This window comes from Apodemus sylvaticus, chromosome 6 (assembly GCF_947179515.1).
Source record: "Apodemus sylvaticus chromosome 6, mApoSyl1.1, whole genome shotgun sequence".
Taxonomy (NCBI): Eukaryota; Metazoa; Chordata; class Mammalia; order Rodentia; family Muridae; genus Apodemus; species Apodemus sylvaticus.
The window spans coordinates 41,783,894-41,807,928 of record NC_067477.1 but is presented as its reverse complement, the minus strand read 5'-3'; the positions used below and the strand labels follow the sequence as shown (position 1 = coordinate 41,807,928).

Genomic DNA, 24,035 nt, shown 5'->3' with positions numbered 1-24,035 from the left:
ACACTAAAACTGAAGAGAGGCGGCGGGGTCCGCACCAATCAGCCGCCAGAGGAGGTTATTTGCAGACTGGAGAGCCTTGAGCTTGGTTTTGCTCAGCAGCTCCTCTTGTCATCTCTCCCTGCTTAGCAGCAGAGCGCTGACAACTTGTTTGGGAGGAAGGATGACATGGTGGGACAGGTAAGACCCCAAAGAAAAGGAAAATTTGTCCCCTCTTAATCAGCAGCTGAGGGTTATCAGGACCCTAAGGGTGTCTGTCCCTGGCTGGAAAGAGTCAGGAGGGCCCAGAATGGTCTAGAAAAGTCTGGCTATGTGCTATTTTGGTCTAAGTAACACAAACTCTTGCCCTTTTTTCCTTCCTTCCTTCCTTTTTTTTTTTTTTTTTTTAACCATAAGCAAAGAAATGCTTCCAAGCTCATATACAGGCCAAGAATGACAGCGCTGGGCATGTCCCTGTGTGAGCTGTAGCCTGATTCCCTGGCCGAGAGCCAAGGAAGGAGGTAGCCAGGGGCCTGCCTTGGAGCTGAGAGCCTCAACATTGGAAGGAGGTTCCCAGGCGCCTCTAAGTCCAGGAATGGTCCAAGGGCACCATGAATCTTATGCTGGGCGCTGTGGACAGATGATCATCACTCTGGCCCCATTCCTGCCTTTGAGTTGCTATGTGCCCTGGCTGTGCTGCTGTCTGCACCTCTGGGGCTTCTTTTCCCACTGTGCAAAGTATGGATGAGAAGAGAATGTATTTTACAGGCAAATATGGAAATAGAAATAATCACCTAACAGAGCTTTAGGTGCACAGCTGGTTCCCAGTGTGTATCCCTTGCTGTAGCAGAGATCCTGTGGCCCTGCTCCCCTGGGTTACAGAAGCTGTGGCTGCGAGGGTAAGGCAGGGTTTGACACCCTTTTTCAGGTGCAGGAACCATTTAGCCAAGCTGAACAAAGGACCAACAGGTCACACCACCAGTCTCTACAGAGACCACCCTCACACTCTCTCACAGGACTTGCCACAGGGCGACCTGGGGAGCCTGTTGGATCTAATCAGGAACTGTCTAGTGTCATGGCCGACTCCATGTTCCAGCCTTTCTGGAACCTGTTTGACTCAGGTGCCTGAGGGAATGTGCAGTAGGCTCCTCTTGGTTTTCTTAGTAAAATCGGGAGCAGTGGAATGCACTAGAACTTAGTCCCATAAAGCTCAGTACTGAGCAGCACCCTGGGAGTGATAGGGAGGGGGAGAAGCAGGGACCCTGGGTAGGTGTCCCTACCAGTGAGCCTTGACAGGTAAGTGATCTTGAATCTACTCTCAAGGGAGGGAAGTGTTATAAAGAGGTAGGTAGGTCTCCATGGTAACTAGGCTCAAGCTTCCTTCCTTTGGCTCTGCAGGTGGGGAAGTTCTAGAAACTCAGAGTGAGTCTTTGCTGAGAAGGCGGTGAGGGGAGCCCTTAGGAGATTGCCCCTAAGTCCTCCACAGTGCTAATATCCTAGGACTGCACTGGTTTATGACAGTCCCCTTATCATGAGCTACCCATGGAGAGCCATAGCTCTGGAGCTGTGGAGAACATTAGAACAATGCAGACAACTTCAGAGTCCTGATGTTTATGTCTGAGCCCCAAAGACTGGCTAAAGTGGTCTTCAGAACAGCCTGAGCATCTGGCTTTTAAAATCTTCCTGGGGCTTCTGTGGTGAAGCTAAGGTTCAGAACCACTGGTAAAAATGGCAGGCGAGGTAATTAATAACAGCCATAATTGTTATTACAATTTACAAGCCAGGCCCTGTGCTGAACGCATTATACATTCATTTCCTGTAATCCCCAGAATTCCCATTTTCCAGATGAAGAAGCACTCTGGGGTGGGGTAAGTTATCACCAAGGTCAGAGAGCAGCAGGAGCTGGCACGCTATGCCAGGATCATCAGACTCTAGAGGCCAGGTTGGCCACGCTGTAATTATAGCTTCTGAGGCAGCACAGAAGGCGGGATCACAGCTGCGCCAGGCATCCTGTATCCAGCCTGAGGCTCCTGGTTCCGTGCCACAGCAGCGTCTCATCTGATTGGATGACAGCAGTGACAGAGGTCAGGGAAGCCCTGGGGGACCCCCATCCCAGACCCTGAGTGAAGAGATGTTGAGTGATATGCTTCCAGTTCTGGTAATGAATAGCAGTCTTTCTTTTTGAGTCAGCTGGGAATTTCTTCTCCGCGTCATGGAGAGAGAGTGGGAATCACATTCTGTTCACCAGGTGTTTTTGGTTTATAGCAAACTCAGGAGGGGGCAAAAAAAAAAATTTCAGGAGCCATCCATAAAACAGGGCCACAGCCTTTTAATAAGTAGTTTCATTGAAATTTAGTGAAAGGCAAACCCAGCAGGTGCCTGTTTTACTGGTAGTAAAAGGAAATTGGGCAGCAATTGTTTAAAAGGGGTTGGAGTTGTTTACATTTAAGATGCAGAGGTCTGTGTAGGTTTGAAGGGAAAGTTTACCAGGCCTAGGGGGTGGGGCTGAGCTGTTCTCCATGAAAGCAACATGGAAAAATTTTCCTTCTTATTTTAAACCTCCCCTTTGCTGTTTGCTTCCTAATTTTAGCAGCAGGAAGCAATAAGCAAATATTGATGGGAAAAGGCTGAAGCAAGTCAGGCACGTCTCAAAGTTTAATCAAAGTGACGGATGGACGGAGGTGAAAGCCCCCAGATGAGGGGCTCCTCTCAGCCCCCGCCCAGCTTCTGTTCCAGCTCCAGCAGTTTCATGTGATTGACCTTACTGAGCAAGAAAGCGCCGGGTTTGGCATTCCATAAAAGGACAAATACTGAAGAAAAGGGAGGTTGCTTACACTTCAGCCAAGAACCCTCTGCCAGGGCCTGGAGGGCAACGAAGCTCGTCAGCCCGTCACTCAGCGGGCCTCCGCCTCCCTTCCTCACCATAGCAACACAAAAGGGCTTCTGGGGTGGTCCACTCGGAAGCTCCATCTTGAAAGCTGAACACTGTCCTGCCTGCTAGGGAATGCTGGGAATGGCCAGCCTGGCCCTGGACTGCAGCCACTGGCCCAAATACCAGAGGCCAGCCTGCTATCTCAGGGTGGACAGCTGCCTGGCAGCGTCGTTGCCAGCAGTGGCTCATTTGCTGGGTTTTGGCTTTTGCTTTTATTTTTCTTTTCCTTTTAGAGATTGTTTTTCTGTGCATCGAGAGGACTGAAGAGCTGATATCTATGAACATTTGGTTGTTAGGACAGGAGACCCAACACAAACTAGCCTGAGAGAGGAGGTAGGAGGGAGAGATGATAGAGATGCTAGAGAGTCCATCAGATAAAAACCTCAATCTAGACCAATCTCAGGGTTCTGATTGGTCTAGATTGAATCAACTAACCATTCTTGAACCAATTAATGTACTGCTATACCTAGGACTAATGTAATAAGGACCCAAAGTGCTGTGCTCATTCACGGGGTGTCAGGACAGCAACAATGAAGAGAACCTCCACAGGAAAATGGGCAAGAAAACCCTAAGGCAGCCAGAGCATTCCTGTTACCTGCCTGTCCTCTGCAATTTCAAGTGTTGCATTTGCCCAGACGCGGGTGAGAGGCTGCAAAGATGAGGTCCTTATCGTTTCTCACACATTTGCTCTTTTTTAAAACAGTTGTTTTATTGTTTTATACCAAGGGATGCTTTGAGTGCGCGCTCGTGTATGTGTGTGTGTGCGCGTGCGCGCGCGCGAGCCCGTGTATGTGATTGATACCCACAGAAGCCAGAAGAGGGCATTTAGATCTCCTGAAATGGGAGTTACATATGAGCTGCCGTGTGGGAGCTGAGGACTGAACTCGGACCCTCCGGATGAGCAGTCAGTGCTCTTAACCACTAAGCCACTTCTGCAGCCCAATCATTTGTTCTTTAAAGAGCCTGTGTCACTCAGGCGCCACTGTGGACTTTAGGTTCCAGCAGTCAACAAAACAGGCAATCCATGCTTTGATGAAACATGTGTTCTTAAAACAGAAAGTAGCCAAGAAGACTAAGATATAAAATACACACAGATTTCCAGGTGGCAGTGAGTGCCTTAGGAGATAGAAGGTGTGGGGGGGGGGTAGCCTCATGGTTTTATGTAGGGTAGTGGGAGCCTCGGGAAGGACAGTTCTGCAGGAGGCCAAGGAGCAAGGCTTGCAGACTGGGAGAAGAGGAGCCTTGCCTCTGAAGCAGACCCTGTGGGCACAGCAGGAGAGGCTGGGTCCAGTGAGGGACAGGGTTCCTGGCGCTCTGCAGAGTGGAAGAGTCCCACTTGGTTATACTAATTTTATTTAATTATTTACTTTTTTTTTTTTTTGAGACAGGGTTTCTCTGTGTAGCTCTGGCTCTCCTGGAACTTACTCTGTAGACCAGGCTGGCCTCGAACTCAGAAATCTGCCTGCCTCTGCTTCCCAAGTGCTGGGATCAAAGGTGTGCACCACTACTGCCTGGCATGGTTATACTAGTTTAAAAAGAAGTTTTTGTTCTGTGTGTATGAGTGTTTTGCCTGCATGTTTGCCTTTGAACCACATAGGTGCCTGGCGCCTCTGGAGGCTAGAACTTGAGTCACACAGGGTCATGAGTTGCCATAGGGGCCTGGGAAGATCATACTAAGTTTGATAGCAGGGACAGTATTTAGATTTATTTGCTCATTCAGTTATTCATCCATTCCTTTATTCAGGGAAGCCCTGCTGAGTACCTACTGTGTGCCAGATGAGCAGCACCTTTGTTTTTCAAGTCAGGGTTTTTCTGTGTGGCTTTGGCTATCCTAGAACTCGCTATGTAGACCAGGCTGGCCCATAACTGAGATCCACCTCCCTCTGCCTCCTGAGGGCTGGACTAAAGAAAGGTGTGTGCCACCACTGCCCAGCAATGAGCAGCACTTAAATATATATAGTATTGTTTATTTATGTTTTGAAAAAAATTTTCATACAATGTATTTTGATCTTATCCCCTCTGTCACCTACTCCTGGCTCTCTAACACACACCCCACCCCCATCTTTATGTTCTCTTTTTAAAAAATAATCCCCTGAAGCCAGTTAGTGCTGCCCATTTGCAAATGTGGGGAGGCTGTTCACTGGAACATGGGCAGCCCATGGCCACACGGAGGATTCCTCCGTAGCTGTCTCCTGCCCATAGCTCCTTAGCTGTGGGTGGGGCCACATGAGCCCCTCCCCATCGCCTTAGTAGACACAAATGTAAGTGTCATGTGACAGGTGCCAGCCTGGCCTAAGAATTCCACACACAGCACAGTTCCATCACCTGCTCTGGAGTGGGCTCCATGCCCAGGATCTGCATGTACCATGCTAGCTTCTGATGGTCCTGCAGCCAAGGACCAAGTGATACATTTCCCCCACCATCACCCCTGCTGTGCTTAAGAAGCCTGGTGGTTGGAGATCTGATAGTCACTGTGTTCCCCTGTAGGAGGGAGGAGAAGGGGAACAGCACCCGTGGTTACTGCCCAGCTGGCTTGAGGTAGGGTGAGGCTTTGTGACCATGTCGCCAGCTGCTCTGCTATAAACACTCATTTTGGAGTAGGAGTTTCTTCTTCATGACCCTTCTTAGCCATGCCTGACATGAGCCTAGCCAGAAAAGAACCAGATGCCTACTCAGTACTTCTCCGAGGGCCGCCATGCTGTCTGTTTCTTTCCTTTCATTAATTTTTTCAAAAATCAATTAATTATTATTCTGGGTGTGTGTGTGTGTGCATACCACAGCACACATGTGGGGCTCTGGGTTGTGTAAGGGAACTTCAGGCTTTTCTCAAGAACACAGTGAGACTTAACTTGGTTTTGAGGACTTGGCAGAGTCCAGAACATTCTCTGAGTCCTGAAGGAGGCTTTGGGTGAGACATGGGAAGGCAGCTGACAAAGTGCAAGCTCAGAAGTGTCCTTCCTACTCACGGGTACATGGTGGTGCTGGGGGTCGGGGAGAGAAATAACTGAGTGAGTGAATGGATGGCAGGGTTCAAACATTCGTAAACACAAGCCTAGGTGATCCTCCAGCCTCACACCCTTAGGAGGGGTAACGGGCAGGTGTATGTTTCTCAGTCGCTGTTGACCGAGCAGACATGAGTGTGGGGTCAGCCTCAGAGGTTTCCTGAGCCCACAGAGTGGCCAAAAGCCCTGAATCAATTAACATGGTTGTTTCCCCCAGTCAACTTTCAGGATAATGATGTAAAATATACTCCCCTTGGGAGTTTGAAAAACTCTTCCCTCTACAGGTTTTTCTTTAATTTTAGCTCCTCAGCCAGGAGCTAGCAGCTTCTTTCCGTTCTGCTGGCGTGGAGCTGGGGGATAGGAGGGGCCAGCATCAGCATCGGCATTGTCTCAGGTTGGAAGGGCACAACCCCACTGCCTTTCCATCTTCACTCCCAGAGCTGGTCCGTTGGATATTTTTCTAGCAACTCTGGGTTCAGGCTGGATCAGCCCTTCCCCCCTTCTCTCTCCCTCCTCTCTTGGCTGGAGTGGATGTTGAGCCCATGGGGGCCAGTCACACTTCTGTTCATTTCCTGGCATGGCACTCACTCAGAATATTAGAACATCATGGCTGCTGCTGTGTCACCTCTGAGCATACACCCTTAGCAGCTGAACCTAGCTTGGGACAAGCATACATTTCCTGGGAGAAACAAGATTTCCCTCTCTGGATCTGCCCTCAGACCCCCTTGGCTCCCAGCAGGCCCCCAGGTCCAGCTGCCACCAGAAAAGGTGGTAACAAGGCAGCAGTCAGGAGCTAAGAGCTTCTAGATCTTTTAGCATCCTCCAGGAGAACATGGATATCTTGATCTGTTAATGAAACACCTCAGTGTCACTCCACAAAAAAAAATCGTTGTGTCTACAGGGACTGTTGCGCTGCTGGGACCATCCCCTTAGGATGAGGCGTGTGATAGCAACCTCATTCTTTGGCTCTATGCGTGGACAGTTGTTGTCTTCTTTTCTGCTCCCTCCATCAGCCCAGAGCTGCTGATTGGGCAGAAGATTTGAAGTTGGGATGCAGTCACAGCTGGTAGTTTGTCATAGCCCTTCTGGAAACATCTGGCCCACAGTTTGGTTCAAATAATGAGACGTCAGGGTACATGTATCCATCCATTCATCTCTTATGTATCTTCCCCTGAATCTCTCTAGGGACTTTGGTTGCAGAGAGTTGTCTGTGGCTAAGGAGTGTGAGGTTGGTCCATCAATTATCCCTCTCTCTCCAGCACTTAGCACCAGTGGGCCTAGTGTATCAGACATGGGGCCACTGGAGCAGCAGCCAGAAGTCCCAGAGAAGCTCCAACACTGTAGTAATACATTTGGTCCTGAGGGCTTGGTGCATTAGCCTGTGATGGCTTGCGTCTCCTCAGTGGAAACTCTCTGCAGCAGCTTGTCCAAGCCCTGGCTCTTATCCACCCGCAGCCTGTGTGTGCCTGACCCAGAGCCAGGCTCAAGTGCAGTCCTAGTAGACTCTCCATCCACAGACTACCCTCTCTGGTTTCTAGTTTCCTTAAGGTACTAGGCAACTGATTTTCTCTGGGAAATACCTTCTCTGTATCAAGCAGAGAGCATTGGCTTTAGAATTATGGCTGGTTTGGGTGCTAGAGAGAGAGTTCAGTCAAAACATGCCTACCACACAAAGTTGGAGGACCTTAGATTAGGTTCCCAGAACCTGTGCTTAAAACAACAAAACCAACCAACCAAACAAACAGAAACCCAAAAGCTGGGTCTAGTGGTTCATGCCTGTGACCCTAGCACAGTGGATGCAGAGACATGCAGAAGCTCATTGACCAACCAATCAGTGAGCTTCAGCATCTAAAAACAAAAAACAAAACCCCAAAACAAACAAAAAACCCACAATGTTGACTTCTGCCCTGACATTCATGTGCTCTGTATCCATGAGTATACACAGTAGCACATATATACTGCCCCCAAAATAATGGCTAGTTTGTATCAAGATTTAGGGGAGGTATAGTGAGAGGAGCCAGCTGCTACTCCTAGGATGTACTCATTGTATCCTTCCCCATCTCCTACCATGAAACCTTCTCCTATGGAAGCTCCTGCCTGGGCCCGCTCTGATGCTGACCTTTGTCTCAGGTGACAGGAACACCCTCAAAGGGCTTTGATGAGAAGGCGTACCTGTCAGCCAAGCAGCTGAAGCCTGGAGAGGACCCATACAGACAGCATGCCTTCAACCAACTGGAGAGTGACAAACTGAGCTCAGACCGACCCATCCGGGACACCCGCCATTACAGGTATGGCATCTGCTGGGGGGACAGGAAGGGAGAGCTGGGACGAGACCAGTGGTGGTTGGCTTGGCTTCTTTGACTCATGTGTGTTCTATTGTTTTATTACATTTGTTTATTTTATTCATGTGTGTGTGTGTGTGTGTGATCGTGCACACATGTAAATGGTATATATTTTACAAATATACACAGTCTTCATCTAGTGATTTTAGACATTTAATTGTCTCCACACTCAGCATTATCCTGCCCTCTGTCTTCCTTCCTCCATCCCTCCTTCCTTCCCTCCCTTCTTTCTTTTTCTTTTCTATTAGGTTTTTTGAGACAGGGTTTCTTTGTGGAGCCCTGGCTGTCCTGGAACTCAGATACCTGCCTGCCCTGCCCCCCCCCCCCCATCCCCTACCTCCTGCCCTGGAATTAAAGGCCACTGCCCTGCTGTGTTTCTATGGAAAGTCAAGGAAATCCCCAGCTGGAGGCAGAAGGACCCCTCTGTCCCTCAATCAGACATCCCAGCAACAGTAGCCTGCCAAGGGACGTCAAGAAAACCCAGGACGGTGAGCCACACACTGAAGCAAGGGCTCTAGCCCTTCCCTCTTTGAGCAGTGAAAGGCTGTGGCTGCCCCTTGACATCCCTTCTTGCCTCCTCCCCTGGCCCCACCATCTGCAAAGACATCCCGGTCTTATTCCTTGTTCCTCTCCTGTGGGAGCCGGGCAAGTTCTCAACCCCGGCCAGTGAGGCCTTCCACCAGTCAGTCCCTGCTTGGTGTGTGTCTTAGTCAGGGTTTCTATTCCTGCACAAACATCATGACCAAGAAGCAAGTTGGGGAGGAAAGGGTTTTTTTCAGCTTACAGTTCTGCATTGCTGTTCATCACAAAAGGAAGTCAGGACTGGAACTCAAGCAGGTCAGGAAGCGGGAGCTGATGCAGAGGCCATGGAGGGATGTTTCTTACTGGCTTGCTTCCCCTGGCTTGCTCAGCCTGCTCTCTTATAGAACCCAAGAGCACCAGCCCAGGGATGGCACCACCCACAAGGGACCCTCCCCCTTGATTGCTAATTGAGAAAATGCCTCACAGATGGATCTCAGGGAGGCACTTCCCCAACTGAAACTCCTTTCTCTGTGATAACTCCAGCCTGTGTCAAGTTGACACACAAAACCAGCCAGTACAATTGACCCCTTGTCAACTTGACACACAAACACATCACTATTAAGCCTCAACACTTACTTTCTTATTCATCCCCAAGATCTAAATTACTTTAAAAGTCCCACAGTCTTTTGGATTTGTTTTGTTTGTTTGTTTGTTTTTGTTTGTTTGTTTGTTTTCCTGAGACAGGGTTTCTCTGGGTAGCCCTGGCTGTCCTGGGACACACTCTGTAGATCAGGTTGGCCTCAAACTCAGAAATCCGCCTGCCTCTGCCTCCCAGAGTGCTGGGATTACAGGCGTGCACCACCACCGCCCCCGGCTCACAGTCTTTACATATTAAAAGTTAAATCACTTTAAGATGTCCAATATCTTTAAAATTCAAAGTCTTTTAAAAATTCAAAGTCTCTTAACTGTGGGCTCCACTAAAATACTTTCTTCCTTCAAGAAGGAAACATATCAGGGCACAGTCACAACCAAAGCAAAACTCAAACTCCAATGGTTCAATGTCTGGGATCCAACTCACAATCTTCTGGGCTCCTCCAAGGGCTTGGATCACTTCTCCAGCCCTGCCCTTTGTAGCACACAGCTTGTCTTCTAGGCTCTAGCTGCCTGTACTCCACTGTACTCCACTGTTGCTGCTGTTCTTGGTGGTCATCACATGGTACTGGCATCTCCAAAGCACTGCTATCTTCCACTGTAATTAGGCTTCACCAATAGCCTCTCATAGCCTCTCTTCATGGTGACAAGCCTCTGCTCCTATGCATGACCCCTTCAAGTCCTGGGCCGTCAATTGCAACTGAGGCTGCACCTTCACCAATGGCCTTCTCACTGTGCCAAGAGCCTCAGCTGCTCTTCATAACCCAGTCATGCCTTCAAAACCAGTACCATCTGGGTGATTCTTGCACAGTACCAAGTCTAGCCACAGCACAAAATACAACTGTGGCTAACTCTGGAACACAGCCTCTGTGCTCTCAGAAAACACTTCCCAGAAGATTTCACCTCAGTGATTCTGGTCTCCTCTTCTTCTTCTTCTTTTTTTTTTTTTTTTTTTTTTTTTTTTTTTTTGCTTTTTGGATTTGGTTTTTTTTCGAGACAGGGTTTCTCTGTGTAGCCCTGGCTGTCCTGGAACTCACTCTGTAGACCAGGCTGGCCTTGAACTCAGAGATCCGCCTGCCTCTGCCTCCCAGAGTGCTGGGATTACAGGCCTGAGCCACCACCGCCCGGCTGCTGGTCTCTTCTTAATCACCGCTAATTTCTTAGCTCCAGCTAACCAGCATCAATAGTCCCAGTAACACAAAGGGTTGCTTTAGTGGTTCTGGTGTCTTGTTAATCACAGCTGATTTTTCACCCCCAGCTAACCAAAACCACAGAATCTTCACAATCAAAACATGGCCACTGTAAGAGTCTTTAATCTTCCCTCTGAAATTTCACAAGCCAGGCCTCCATCTTCTGCACTGTTCTTAACATTGTCTTCCAAGCTCCTACAGAACTTTCCACTGAGCTCTTAACACCGAATGGATCATCTAGCCCAAAGTTCCAAAGTCCTTCCAAAGTCCTCCCCAAAACATGGTCAGGTTGTCACAGGAATACCCCACTACACTGGTACCAATTTGTCTTAGTCAGGGTTTCTATTCCTGCACAAACATCATGACCAAGAAGCAAGTTGGGGAGGAAAGGGTTTATTCAGCTTACACTTCTGCATTGCTGTTCATCACAAAAGGAAGTCAGGACTGGAACTCAAGCAGGTCAGGAAGCAGGAGCTGATGCAGAGGCCATGGAGGGATGTTTCTTACTGGCTTGCTTCCCCTGGCTTGCTCAGTCTGCTCTCTTATTGAACCCAAGAATACCAGCCCAGTGATGGCACCACCCACAAGGGGCCCTCCCCGCCTTGATCACTAATTGAGAAAATGCCCCACACCTGGATCTCATGGAGGTACTTCCCCAACTGAAGCTCCTTTCTCTGTGATAACTCCAGCCTTTGTCAAGTTGACACACAAAACCAGCCAGTACAGTGTGACTGGACTCGCGCAAGTCAGCAACTCTCTTCCTGGGTTTGTCCTATCTAGAATATGTGCCATCACCTCTTCTCTCTTCCTGCCATCACCTTCAGAAACATTCTACTCCTTCTGCAGAACCCCCGCCCTCTCCACCCCCCATGCCTGGCCTCATCTGCCCTTCAGTCAGCATGTGATGTTCCTGTGTTCTCCTTTCCTTCTTTTCTTTTTCTTTGTGTCTATGTGTGTGTGTGGAGGAGGGGGGTATTGCAAGACCAGGTTTTACAGTGTAGCACAGGCTGGCCTGGAACTCACTGTATTGTACCCAGGCTAGCCCTAAACTTTGACTCTCTCCCAGTCTCAGCTCTCAAGTGCTGAGATGGCAGGTGCTAGCAAACAGACATTTAAGTCCTTTGTCAGTCAGCCTGAGGGTAACTTCCTCTCTCTCCACTGCAAGCAATGTTAGGTTCAAGGCCTTCCGTGGACAGCCCTAATCATGGCTGAGTCCTCAAGACTTCGGGGAATCTATGTCCTGACTCCACATGTAAACTGAGGGCTTGGCCTATATCATCTGTGTCCGCCTTCCTACTTCACCCTACCTTGGCCCTCCTCAAGTATTCACTGTGAAACTAAAAAGGGGAGCACTGCCGGGGCTCTGCGCTGCCGGGGGCTCTGCAAAGCCAGGGCTGTGGTGAGGTGATGAGGTGCCATGTGCTTCTGCTAGGTCCTCTCGGAGGGCTGAGGTAGGTCAGCATGTGTGCACGTGCACACTTGTGCAGAAGGAGCATATGTGGTGCCGGCCTGGGGAAGCCAGTGTGCTGCAGCAAACCTTGTCTTCCCAGGATACAGCTGCTGCTGGGCTCCGTGCTGCAGGCTAGCTCCTGGTCTGGAGCTCCTAACTCCCCCCCCCCCATCTGGGATGCTGAGTGGGAAACTATGTGAGGCATACTTGTTGGGAACATGAGCAAACCTCTACAACTATAAAGATGGGACAGCCTCTTGAACAACTCCTAGGAATTGGGTAGCCCCCCCCCCCATCTAAATCCCAGAAGAATGTAGGCATGGCGGGAGTTCCAGTCCACCCGCCAGACAAGTGTAGGAGCTTTGCCTCCTGCAAGGGGAGAAAAGCATTATTACCTAGCTTCTCTCCTTAGACATGACATCTGGGGACAAGGACAAAGAACTGGGGCTCTGTAGATCTGTGTCCCCCTTGGGAGCAGGCACTTGGACAGCCTGGCTTGTGGGAGCAGAAGAGAACCCCTCCCCCACAGCCCTCTCAAGAAAGAGATTGTATTTTAAAGCTTCTTAAGATTTCTCTCTAGGGTCTCACAGGAGCAGTGGGACTCCCTGCCTGGCTGACCTGGCCTCTCTGCGGGGCAAGATGTGGGCCTGGGAATTCACACTGTGAGCTGCTGTCAGTGGGGTGAACGCTGTAATGAAAAAAATAGTCATTGCTGGAGTAGTGTGGAGTGATTGTAATAAAGAACATCGCTAAGGAAAACCGGCGGAGGCGGCTGCCTTGCAGGGGTTTGGAGTCAGGAATGAATGCATTCACAGAAGCCATAGACAGGCAGGAAGGCCTGTGGGAATGAAGGTTTTAATTCCTCTTGCTGAGAGGAGAGGGAGTCAGGGTCCAAAGCCATGGTGGGGGAGCCCGGGGCTGCAGAGGAGGGAGCAGAATGGCACTCACTGCCTTCTGTGTCTTCTAGGAAGCTGTTGTCCTGCAGGCTTGCCCCTGCCTGATAGCTCTTACAGGGCTGTTAGTGCTATAGAGTGGGAGGGAGTCCCTCCACCCCCACCCTGCAGGCAGAGTGGGAGGAATTTCTGGCCAGATCCTACCAGAGCTGGGAGACAGGGAGGAAAAAGCATCAGGATGTGAGAAGGCAAAAGGGAGGTGGATTTCTTTCTCCCCCACCATGGTCTGCCCCATCAGCAGCAGCCTTTCAGTTTGTCTCCTGGCCGGATCCTGGAGCCTAGACATAGACCCCAAACCTTCCCAAAAGTTACTGCATGTATACGGTGGTACTTTAGGTCTTTGGCAAAGAACCCCAGGCTTAGGACGACTTCTCAATCTGCAGTTTCCTTCCTGGACCCCAGGCCAGGCAGCAAGTGGGTGCTGGGCCCTTGTGGGATAGAACATCATGTTGTGGGAAGCAGGCTCTGTCCTAGCTTCGAGAACATCTTCTGCCTTACAGAGCTGTCCCAGGGCACAGCAAAGTGGGCATAGAAAAGCACTGAGCAGCCTAGGCATGCCAACGCTGTTCGCCTTTGACTCCTCTCACCTCTGACCCCCTGTCTGCCCCTCAGTTGCCCATCCTTGTCCTATTCCTCGGACCTGCCAGCCACCAGCGTCATCATCACCTTCCACAACGAGGCTCGCTCCACACTCCTGCGCACAGTGAAAAGGTAAGCCCTCACCCTTAGGGGCTGGCATCTCAGTGGTTCTGTCCCATGAGGTCTCTGGTGGCCTGTGGAGTTTCTGACTAGACAGGACCTTGTTGCCAGGGATAGTGTGCAGACACTATCAAGTACTGGGAACCAGCAAGTACTGGGAGGCTAAGTCTTGTCCTTCCAAGAAGCTAGACCTGGTAAATCTTTTGGGAGACCCAAGAAGTCAAACCCAAGGTCAAATCCAAGAAGGCAGACATACAGCAGGCTCTGAGTGGAGGGAGGCAGGGATAGACACGAGGCCTTAAAGAGGTGGGTATCAACACAGCAGGTGCCTGCTAACCATCAGAGAGACAGTCCCCTCCTGCACACATCTTACATCCTCAGTACACTTAGATGCAAGTGGGACTCAGGAAGGAGTGCCCAGTGACAGTGTTTGGAGTGATCAGATCCCAGAGAAAGACAGGCCCTCTCCCAGTCGTGGGATGGGCGGGAGCCTCTGTGGTGAGAGAGGCTTTTACAAGGATGTGTCAGAAAGGCTGACTGCAGCCCATTTTCTGTGCCCACTGCTGCTCCAGTGTTCTGAACCGAACTCCTGCCAGCTTGATCCAGGAGATCATCTTAGTGGATGACTTCAGTTCAGATCGTAAGTATCCATCTTCCCTTCCTGTGCCCCATCCTGGCTGCTTCCCCAGCTGCTGAGATGAGCTCTCTGCTGCCACCCTGGTTCTCACACACGGACCTCTGTCAAACAGGGAATCATTGGTCTTTTCTAGGGTGATTCCCCATCCTAGAGCCCAACAAAGGGCAAGAGATGACATTAAAAAACAAAAATGAAAGCAAACGAACAGACAAACTGAAGCAAGGGAGGTAGAGAAGGTGCTTGCTGTGCAAGCATGGAGCACTGAGCTTAGATGTGCAGCACGCGTGTAAGAAACCAAGTGCCAGAGTGTGCGCTGGTCAGCCAGCGCTCAGGGAGGGGAGGGGAGGGGGTGGGTGCCTCACAGTCTAACCAAAACTATGAACTCCAAGGTCAGAGAGATAGAGAGCCTGTCTCGGAAAATAAGGCAAAGAGGTAAAGAATAAACAGAAAGACACCTGAAGTTGACCTCTGGCCTGCATGCCTACACACATGAGCAAGTGTACTCAGACAGACAGACAGACACACACACACACACACACACACAACTGACATAAAAGAGCCCCTTTCAATACACCAGGTGCTCTCTGGTGCCCCTGGGTTCATAGACACTAATGGGCCTCACCTGGCCCAGGAGTGGGGACAGGGCTATCCTTCAGCCATGACAGCTAGTGTGATCCAATGCCCATATCTAAATGAGCTTACCTTCCTCCCCTCTGCCCTCAGCTGAAGACTGTTTGCTTCTGACCAGGATCCCCAAGGTCAAGTGCCTTCGCAATGACAAACGGGAAGGTGAGCACTGTGTCTGTGCCATGGCGGTCTTCTCCCTCCCGACTCCTATGATGGGCACTGTATTATCCTAAGACCTCTGTTTGGTCTGCCTTGCTTCTCTCTTCTGAGACATGGGACTGTGCTGGCACCCTTCTGCCTTATAGGGTTGCTATAAGGGCAAACCAAGAGTCTTGTGACGGAAAGCACCGAGGAAATGGGAGGGAGGGAGAAAGGTATGACTAATCAAGAAGTGTGTTGGCGCATCAGTGATAGCACAGGGTGGTGTCCAGCCTGCAGGACACAAGTGAAGTCCCAAGCACAGTTCCTGTCCTAGGAATGCTTAATATGTTCCCAGGGGGTCAGAATGACCCTCACTGCAGTCATGCTTCTGTGAATAGTGTGGTGATGGAGGACAGGGAGTAGGGTGAGCAGAAGGGACTTCTGTGGCAGAGTGGGCTTCAATGGGGGGAGAAATAGGCCTCAGCATAGAGAGGAGTAGCAGGCATCTCAAGATGCAGGTGATGGAGAGCAAGGGAGGGTGTGACAGGCCATGCACACTGCAGTCAAAGGTGGGAGTTGGCAGGTCGACAGTGGTGCTAGCAGCTCCTCTCCCTGGAGGGCTGTGGCAGACATTGGCTCTGCTGACATCCGCATCCTTAGGCATGACAGCCATTGTTCCCATCCTGCACAGAGAGAGCCGAGGTGTCAAAGGGTTCTGCAATTTTCCAGAGTAGTGAATGGAGGAGCCAGGATTCCAGCCTGGGAGACACACTCAAAGACCAGTCTCTCTCTCTCTCTCTCTCTCTCTCTCTGTGTGTGTGTGTGTGTGTGTGTATGTGTGTGTCTGTCTGTCTGTCTGTTTCAGTCTCAGTCTCTGTCTTTCTCTTTCTCTCTGTCTCTCTCTGTGTGTCTCTCTCTGTCTCTGTCTCAGTCTCTGTCTTTCTCTTTCTCTCTGTCTCTGTCTCTCTCTGTATGTGTGTGTGTGTCTGTCTGTCTGTCTCTGTCTCAGTCTCTGTCTTTCTCTTTCTCTCTGTCTGTCTCTCTCTCTGTGTCTCTCTGCCTGTCTCTGTCTCTGTCTCAGTCTCTGTCTGTCTCTCTATCTGTCTCTGTCTCAGTCTCTGTCTTTCTCTTTCTCTCTGTCTGTCTCTCTCTGTGTGTCTCTCTGCCTGTCTCTGTCTCTGTCTCTGTCTCAGTCTCTGTCTATCTCTCTCGATCTGTCTCTGTCTCAGTCTCTGTCTTTCTCTTTCTCTCTGTCTGTCTGTCTGTCTGTCTGTCTCTCTCTCTGTGTATGTGTGTGTGTCTGTCTCTGTTTCAGTCTCTGTCTTTGTCTCTGTCTCTCTGTGTGTGTGTGTCTCTCTGCCTGTCTCTGTCTCAGTCTCTGTCTGTCTCTGTCTCAGTGTCTTTCTCTCTCTTTCTCTCTGTCTCTCTCTGTCTCTGTCTCTCTATCTCTGTCTCTCTGTCTCTGTCTCTGTCTCTGTCTCTGTGTGTGTGTGTGTATGTGTGTGTGTGTGTGTGTGTGTGTGTGTGTGTGTTCTCCTTCCTATGAGAATCCAGGCCCAGCCAGCAGGGGCAGTACACTGGGTGGCCTGAGGTGAAAGCAGACCTTAAAAGACAGAACATTCTTAGACTTGATAAGGCAGATACCAGGGAGCCACGAAGCTTTTAGAGAGAAACATGTGATGGATATTATATAAGAAAGGCCATTTAAGCCATAAGGATATCAGTGAGTGAAATCTTCAGACTGTCATGGAAGAGGCTGAAGAGAAATGTCTGTCCAGCCACTATACAGTAGAGGCTCTCAGGCTTGGGATTATGTTGTCCTAGGGTTTGCCAACAGTGGATAAAAATTTATGGTCACATGTGTTCTCTATTCCTTTAAGAAGAAAGGTAAGACTTAGGACTTTTGGACTGCTGAACAGTTAGAGGCAGAGGGATGAGCAGGGGTGTGGCCAGGAACGTGTCTCCAGAAAGTGACCTATATCCAGAGGTCTCAGCATGGGGCCCTTCCCTTCCCACAGCTCACAGGATGTGTGTGGTTGCTCTGGCCTCTGCTATCCTGACAGACAGCTCCCTGCCACCAGCCCTCAGCAGAATGGCCAACAGCAAAGCCAGTTAGTGAGCAGTTAATGAAACCACTCGGAAATGAAGATAGGGGACATAGGGCATGTGCACCTTCTGGTACCAGGCTCCCTCCCTCCTTGCTCTACTGTTTGATGTGACAGATTGGGTTATGGTGGCTTCTAATCTTATAAGTATGAAAGAAACTGAGGCTTAGGGATGAGAATATAGGTCAGTGGAAGAGTGTTTATCTAGCATGTATAAGACCCTGTGTCTAGCCAGGTGGTGGTGGCTCACACCTGTAGTCCCAGCACTCTGGGAGGCAGAAGCAGGCAGATTTCTGAGTTCAAGGTCAGCCTGGTCTACAGAGTGAGTTCCAGGACAGCCAGGGCTACACAGAGAAACCCTGTCTCAAAAAACCAAATGCAAAAAAAAAAAAAAAAAAAGAAGACCCTGTGTCTGATCCCCAGGACTGTAGAAAGAAGGAAGGAAAAGAGGGAGGGAGAAAGAGGGGAAAAAGAAGAAAGGAAGGGAGGGAGGGAGGAAGGAAGGAAGGGAGGAAGGAAGGGAGGAAACCGAGTGAAGCTCAGAGAGATTAAACAATGCGCTCAAGGCGAGTGAGTGGCTGGCCTACGAACTGCAGCCCTGCTCAGTCACGACGATTCTCTCCATGTTACATCTAGCTACACAGCTGGAGAGAACCATGAAGGTTCACAAAGGGTTAGGTCTGTCATCTGGTCTGTCACTCAGTCAGCTTGACAGGCCATCTGCATCTAGAGCATTGAATGGCCCTGGGTGACCGTGAAGGTGAGGGAGACAGGGAGGAGGAAAGACGCGGAGGTGCAAAGAGGAGGCTAGCCACAGTAGCTCACAGATGTAAAACCACCAAGTCTGTGAGCATCTTCATCTCCTGAAGCTGTGAGGACCCTGGGACTTTGGGGGGGGGGGACACTGATAGGGTGGTGGCTCAGCCCCTTCTTTTCCCTTTGCAGGATTGATCCGGTCCCGGGTCCGTGGGGCAGATGTGGCCGGAGCCACAGTTCTCACTTTTCTGGATAGTCACTGTGAGGTGAACGTGGAGTGGCTGCAGCCAATGCTGCAGCGGGTGATGGAGGTGAGCCCGTCTGTGGGAGCCGGACCCCTTCAGGAGATGCCCTCAGTGCTCGCTTGCAGCCTTCGCTATCTGCAGAGCTGCGCTGGCATTGCAGGAGGCCTCGGGGTCTGTTTCCCCTAAGAGACCCCACCCATCCAGCTGTCTCTCCTGAGACATGAGTGTGATTGTCACGTTTGTTCCCACTGGGGCATGAGAATCACATTGTACAGGAGTTTGATGAGCCAGGAAGCTCACACTGTGATGGGTGCACAGGATCCTGGGCTGGGGGAGTTTGCGGTCAGGCTGGAAAACTTGATGGAAGCAGGGCAGACTGGAATTCTCCAAGAAAGGGGAGGAGGCAGCAGGAGGCTCCTGCCATGTGTCAGTCATCAGGATGACTGACAGAAAAGGATGAGGTCATTACAACCGAACCCAGTGGCCCCGCCTGGGTGTGGTGTGTCTGCCTATAACCCCAGCATTCATCAGCAGGATAATGCCTGAGTTCAGACTAGCCTGGATTACATAGTGAAAGGACGACAGGAAGAAGAGGGAAAAGGAAGAGGAGGAAGGGAAGACACAGAAAGAGAAGAAAACCAGTCCCCAAGTTTTAAAACAGACAATGGATTTGAATGAGCATTTGTTTAAAGAAGACTTACAAATGGTCACACACAAATAAAAGTAGTTCATGGATTCATCATTTGGGATATGTGATCGCACCTCATACCTAGGAGGATGGCCAAAATCAAACGGACAATGACAAGTGTTGTCAGGGACGCACGCAGGTGGGAACCCTCACATATTGCTGGTGTAGTGGGAGACGAAGCAGAGACTTTGGAGGACAGTCTGGAAAGTTCCCAAAAGTTGGAATAAAACTACCCATGTGACCCAGCAGTTCCCCTGCTAGATATAAACCCTCTGGAAATAACAGTAAGAAATATTTCCACCCAAAAGCTACACATGTGTTCAGGGCCATTGCTAAAGTAGCCAAAAGGCTGTGGTAGATCCATATAGTAAATTATTATCCAGCCAGGAAAACAAAGTATTGATATTAGTTACAATGTATATCGCCTTTGAAAACCTGTGAGATGAAAGAAAGAAAGTCAAGAAGGCTGTACATTATGTGATCCCATCTGTAGGGTAGGGCCAAAGCTAGAAAAATCCATAAAAATAAAAAGTAGGTTAGGGTTTATTTTTGGTTTTTGGTTTTTTGAGGAAGGGGTAATAAAGTGTTCAGAAATTAGATGATAGTGGTTAGTCTACTGTGTGAACACAGAGGTTCTCTGTATTTTAAATACAAATTATCAATTTTGTAGCATATGAATTCCATCTCAATGAAAGAGTCTGTGAACAGGGAGAGGCTGGTTCCCTAGGGAGCACAGGAAAGGTACAGTTGCTTCCCAGTTGAAGGTGAGGGAAAGAGGCTACACCCCTTGATGGAGTGTGAAAAGGGCCTACCTAACTGTGGTTAGGCTTTCCTGGGGTGTATAACATAACTTACACCCACGCTAGAAATCAAGAAGGTTTGTATTATACCCCGATGTTTTGAAATTGGATTTGTGTTCTGGAAAGTGACTGATTTTAAAGCCTGGAGTCCCCGGCCCTGCCCTGTTGATGCCCTTCTGAGGAGACTCAACTCTAGAAGATAGAGAGATGGCTAGCAGAGCGCAGAACAGCTCAGAGCTGCAGCAGGAGAGCCAGCCTGCGCAGTGGCTGAGTCGCTGTCCCAGAATGCTCTAGACCATGATGGTGAGAGGAGGGCTTCCTGCAGCAGTCAGAGAGGGAGGGTACCACAGAGCAGGAGAGCTCCCAGGAAGCTCAACATGACATCAGAGGAAGAGAGGGAAGAGTAGTGCCGTGTCTGGAGATGGGTATGTGTGGTGATCTAGTCCAGCCTAGAGTCTTCCAGGAACCTGGGGTCCTGTGCGCGTGTTCCAGAGGTCCCTCTGCAGAGCAGGCAGCTGGGTCTCTTTGTATAGAAGCCCCTGACCTCACAGCTTCCCATCCTACCCTTCTAGGACCACACCCGTGTGGTGAGCCCCATCATCGACGTCATCAGCCTGGACAATTTTGCCTACCTTGCGGCATCTGCAGATCTTCGAGGAGGTGGGTCCTGCTCCTCGGGAAGGGCCTCTAGGCTTGAAGAGAGGCAGGCAAAAGCAGGAGAAAGCCCTGGTTCAAGTGCTCTCCCAGATTCACTCTGCCAATCCTTCCTAGGAGAAGATGGGGAGGCAGAAGGAGAGCCTTGGGTTGTAAGTGCTTCACGCACAGTCAGAGGTGGGGCCAGCTCATCAGTCATCCCTGCCCCTCCTCATGGGCACACTCCTCCCCGTGCTGCTGGTCCAGGGAACTTGGCCAAAGGCCTAGGGGAAGTCTTCTGGAGAGAAGAAGTTGCCTGGACAGGAAGAACAGGAGCCTGTGGCCTCTCCTGAGTTCTTATTACACACGCCAGAGGCCGTTAACAGCAGCCACTCACCACATTTGCTACTGAGCCTTGAAAAGCATCTAGTCAGGTTTGCTATGGGAGTTAAGTATATAAAACCCACAGCAGTGGTTAGGATTCTAGTGTGGACAAATATAAACCATCTCATTGGTGGCTTGTATTGATTGCATGTGGAAATGTCTTGGATAGACTATATTAAGACTGCTTTATTCAAATAACTTCATGTTGTTGTTTTCATGTAACTCCTGGGCTGTTTTTTTTAAATATTAATTCATTTATTTATATTTTACATGTATGTATATATACCATGTGCATGCAATGTCCACAGAGGTCAGAAGAGGGCATCCGATCCCTTGAAACTGGAGTTACAGATGGTCATGAACCACCACAAGCATGCTGGAAATGGAACCCGGCTCCTCTGACGAGCCTCAGATGCTCATAACTGCTGAGCTACTGCTCTGTCCCAGCGCATCTCAACCTGTGGGTTGAGCATATCAGAATCCTGAATATCAGATGTTTACCTTATAATTTGTAACAACAGCAAAGTTACAGTTATGAAGTGGCAACAAAATAATATTATGATCAGGGAAGGGTCACCACAATATGAGGAACTGTATTAAAGGGTCACAGCATGAGGAAGGTTGAGTACCACTGCCCTAGTCTCTTTGGGACTCTTTTAGATAGCATACGTGGCTTGAGTTGGTGGCTTGCTTTTATTGTCCTTTTTGACAACCGAGGGTCCTGGCATTGAGCTGCCTAATTCAGATGACAGTAGCCACGTGTGGCTCTTTAAATTAATGAATATTAAATAAGATTTACAATTAAATTCCTTAGTTGTCCTGGCTACATTTCAAGTGCTTAACCCATATTAGGTTTTGGCAGCCACACAAGGTTTTGGTGACCCCACTGAGCCGTATAGATATAAAACTTATCTGTCATACAGAAATTTCTGTTGGATATTGCTGCTCTAGAGAGTCTGTTACTGGGAGCGAGTGGGCATGGGGGATGGGTTTTCTCTAGGGTTTGGTTACACACTAAGTGGACCTAACCAGGAGTTAGACCTTGAATCTGGGTAAGATCCTAAGAGAAGCCAGCCATTTCCCCTCTGAGAAGTCACCTCAGGGCCTTTGTACTTTGTCTTAGTTACGTTCCTATTGCTGTGACAAAGCACCATGACCAAGGCAACGTATGAATGGAAGCATTTAACTGGGGGGCTCCTGGTTCCAGAGGATGGGTCCATAGCCTTCACAGTGGGAAGCGTGGCGGCAGACAGGCACACGTGGTGCTGGAGCAGTAGCTGAGAGATTACAGATGTTCCAAAAAGCAAGAGGCAGAGAGGGCAATCTGGGCCTGCCATGGGCTTTTAAAACCTTGAAGCCCACCCCTAGGAGTACACTTCCTCCAACAAGGCCACAGCTCCTAATCCTCCCAGAACAGTTTCATCTGGGGACCAAGTGTTCAGATAGGATAAGCCTATGGAAGCCATTCTCGTTCAAACCAGCACCCACTTGCTGCTGCCCATGTCTGGAATCCCCTTTCCCACATGTTCATATGGATCGTAGTCTTCATTCGGATCCCTGTTCGAAAAGCAACCTGCGTGCCAGCCTTGCCCACTAACCTCCCTATAATATAGATACCTCTCCTTGGTTTTTTGCTTTTTAGCACTTTACAAAATATTCCTTGTAGCATTTATCTTCTCGGTAGGCTGGCAGCATGTGAGGTAGGCACATGGTTCCGCGTGGGTAATGGAACAATGACTTCTGCGACCCCACTCTGGTCAGAAGAAACTAAAGGGTGGGGAAGAAAGTCCGAAGCCCTCAGGGGGCTGTCCCTGAGCCGACTCTCACTCTGCTTTGCCTGTAGGATTCGACTGGAGTCTGCATTTCAAGTGGGAGCAGATCCCGCTGGAGCAGAAGATGACCCGGACAGATCCCACGAAACCCATCAGGTCAGCCTGCGGCGTGCGTGCGTGCGTGCGTGCGTGCGTGTGTCCTCTCGGGGTAACCTTCCTTCCTGGGTCAGGAACCTGGGAGGCTCTTTAGAGGGTGTATCATCATTAGGGCCCTCAAGGGCATCCATTTGGGTGCTGACTCTGTCTGAGCCCTCAGACATGCCTATAAGAATAGAGAAGACTGTGACCATAGGAACCGTTGTGAGGTCCTGACAGCTGGCCAGGCCTCCTGCCTCAGCGACTCTGCAGGAAGGGACTTGGAGCCTGAAGAGAGGCTCCTGTTTCCCCATTTCACAGTTTCACCTTCCTTCTCTGTATCCCCAGGACACCTGTGATAGCTGGAGGAATCTTCGTGATTGACAAGTCCTGGTTTAACCACTTGGGAAAGTATGATGCCCAGATGGACATTTGGGGAGGAGAGAATTTTGGTGAGTCAGTCAATGTAATAGTGAAAACACAAAAACAATACTGAAGTGCAGACGAAGCAGTGGAGCCACTTCATGTGGAACCCAGGCTTCTGCGTATCTGGTCCGGGTCACTGGGAGAAGCAGTGAACTCGGGTAACCGCAGTTTGTTCCCTTGGAAAAAACAAAAGAAACAGCAAAACAAGGAAAGAACCCTGCTTCCCGGGGTTCTGGTAAAATAGGCATGAGACTGTGTATAGCAGGTCAGATACACACACACACACACACACACACACACACACACACACATGCAACTCTCTGCCTGGGTGTTCACTAAGGATTCATATACAATGTGGACCAGATATGAAGACTAACCAGCACAGTCCTGGGTGGCGTTGTGGCCACAGGGAACTGTAGCCAGCCATTCGCAGGTCTGAAAGATGGCAAACAAGCACCCCTTGGCAGGCACTGTGTTCTCATGGGGTGTGGAGGTGTTGCCCCTCACCAATCTCTATCTGCTGCTGCCTCCTGCTGGCTGCACCTGGATGCCAACAGAGGGAAGCATTAGGGCTCCAGCAGTCTAAACAGGAGCCTCCCAGAGAAACCAGGGGGTGTGGGGCAGAGAGCTATCGCAGAGTACTTGGGAGCAAGGGGAGTTGTCTGGTCTTTCTCTCAAAGCTCCCTTCACAGTCTCCTTTTCCTCCTGACCAGGTTTCTGGAGTAGTGGGTAGGGCTGGTGGTTTCCTACCCAAGTGACTTTAGGTCACAGGTAATGGTGCAGTCTTCCTGAGTTCAGTAAGAAAGGGCCATGTGTGACAGTTGTTCGCAGCAGAGCCCCTGAGGGGCCGTGAGGTATTCGCAAGGCCTGTGCGAGGTGTTAAGGCATGACCTTGTCCTCTCCTGCTGCACTGGGAAAACAGACGCACAAAGGGGCTAACTAGCCTGGCAGAAACAGGCACAGGATTTT

At 49.9% G+C, this 24,035-nt stretch overlaps 1 protein-coding gene across 1 annotated transcript in view; it reads left to right on the top strand.

Moving 5' to 3' along the window:
- Galnt16 (polypeptide N-acetylgalactosaminyltransferase 16) overlaps window positions 1-24,035 on the top strand; it is an 85,342-nt gene that overhangs the window by 44,995 nt on the left and 16,312 nt on the right. Inside the window, exons 2-9 of the mRNA XM_052185557.1 lie at window positions 8,041-8,198; window positions 13,631-13,729; window positions 14,290-14,357; window positions 15,078-15,143; window positions 18,173-18,294; window positions 20,289-20,376; window positions 22,577-22,661; window positions 22,989-23,092. Of these exons, the coding sequence (XP_052041517.1) occupies window positions 8,041-8,198; window positions 13,631-13,729; window positions 14,290-14,357; window positions 15,078-15,143; window positions 18,173-18,294; window positions 20,289-20,376; window positions 22,577-22,661; window positions 22,989-23,092 (790 nt within the window). The remainder of the gene's footprint in view (window positions 1-8,040; window positions 8,199-13,630; window positions 13,730-14,289; window positions 14,358-15,077; window positions 15,144-18,172; window positions 18,295-20,288; window positions 20,377-22,576; window positions 22,662-22,988; window positions 23,093-24,035) is intronic.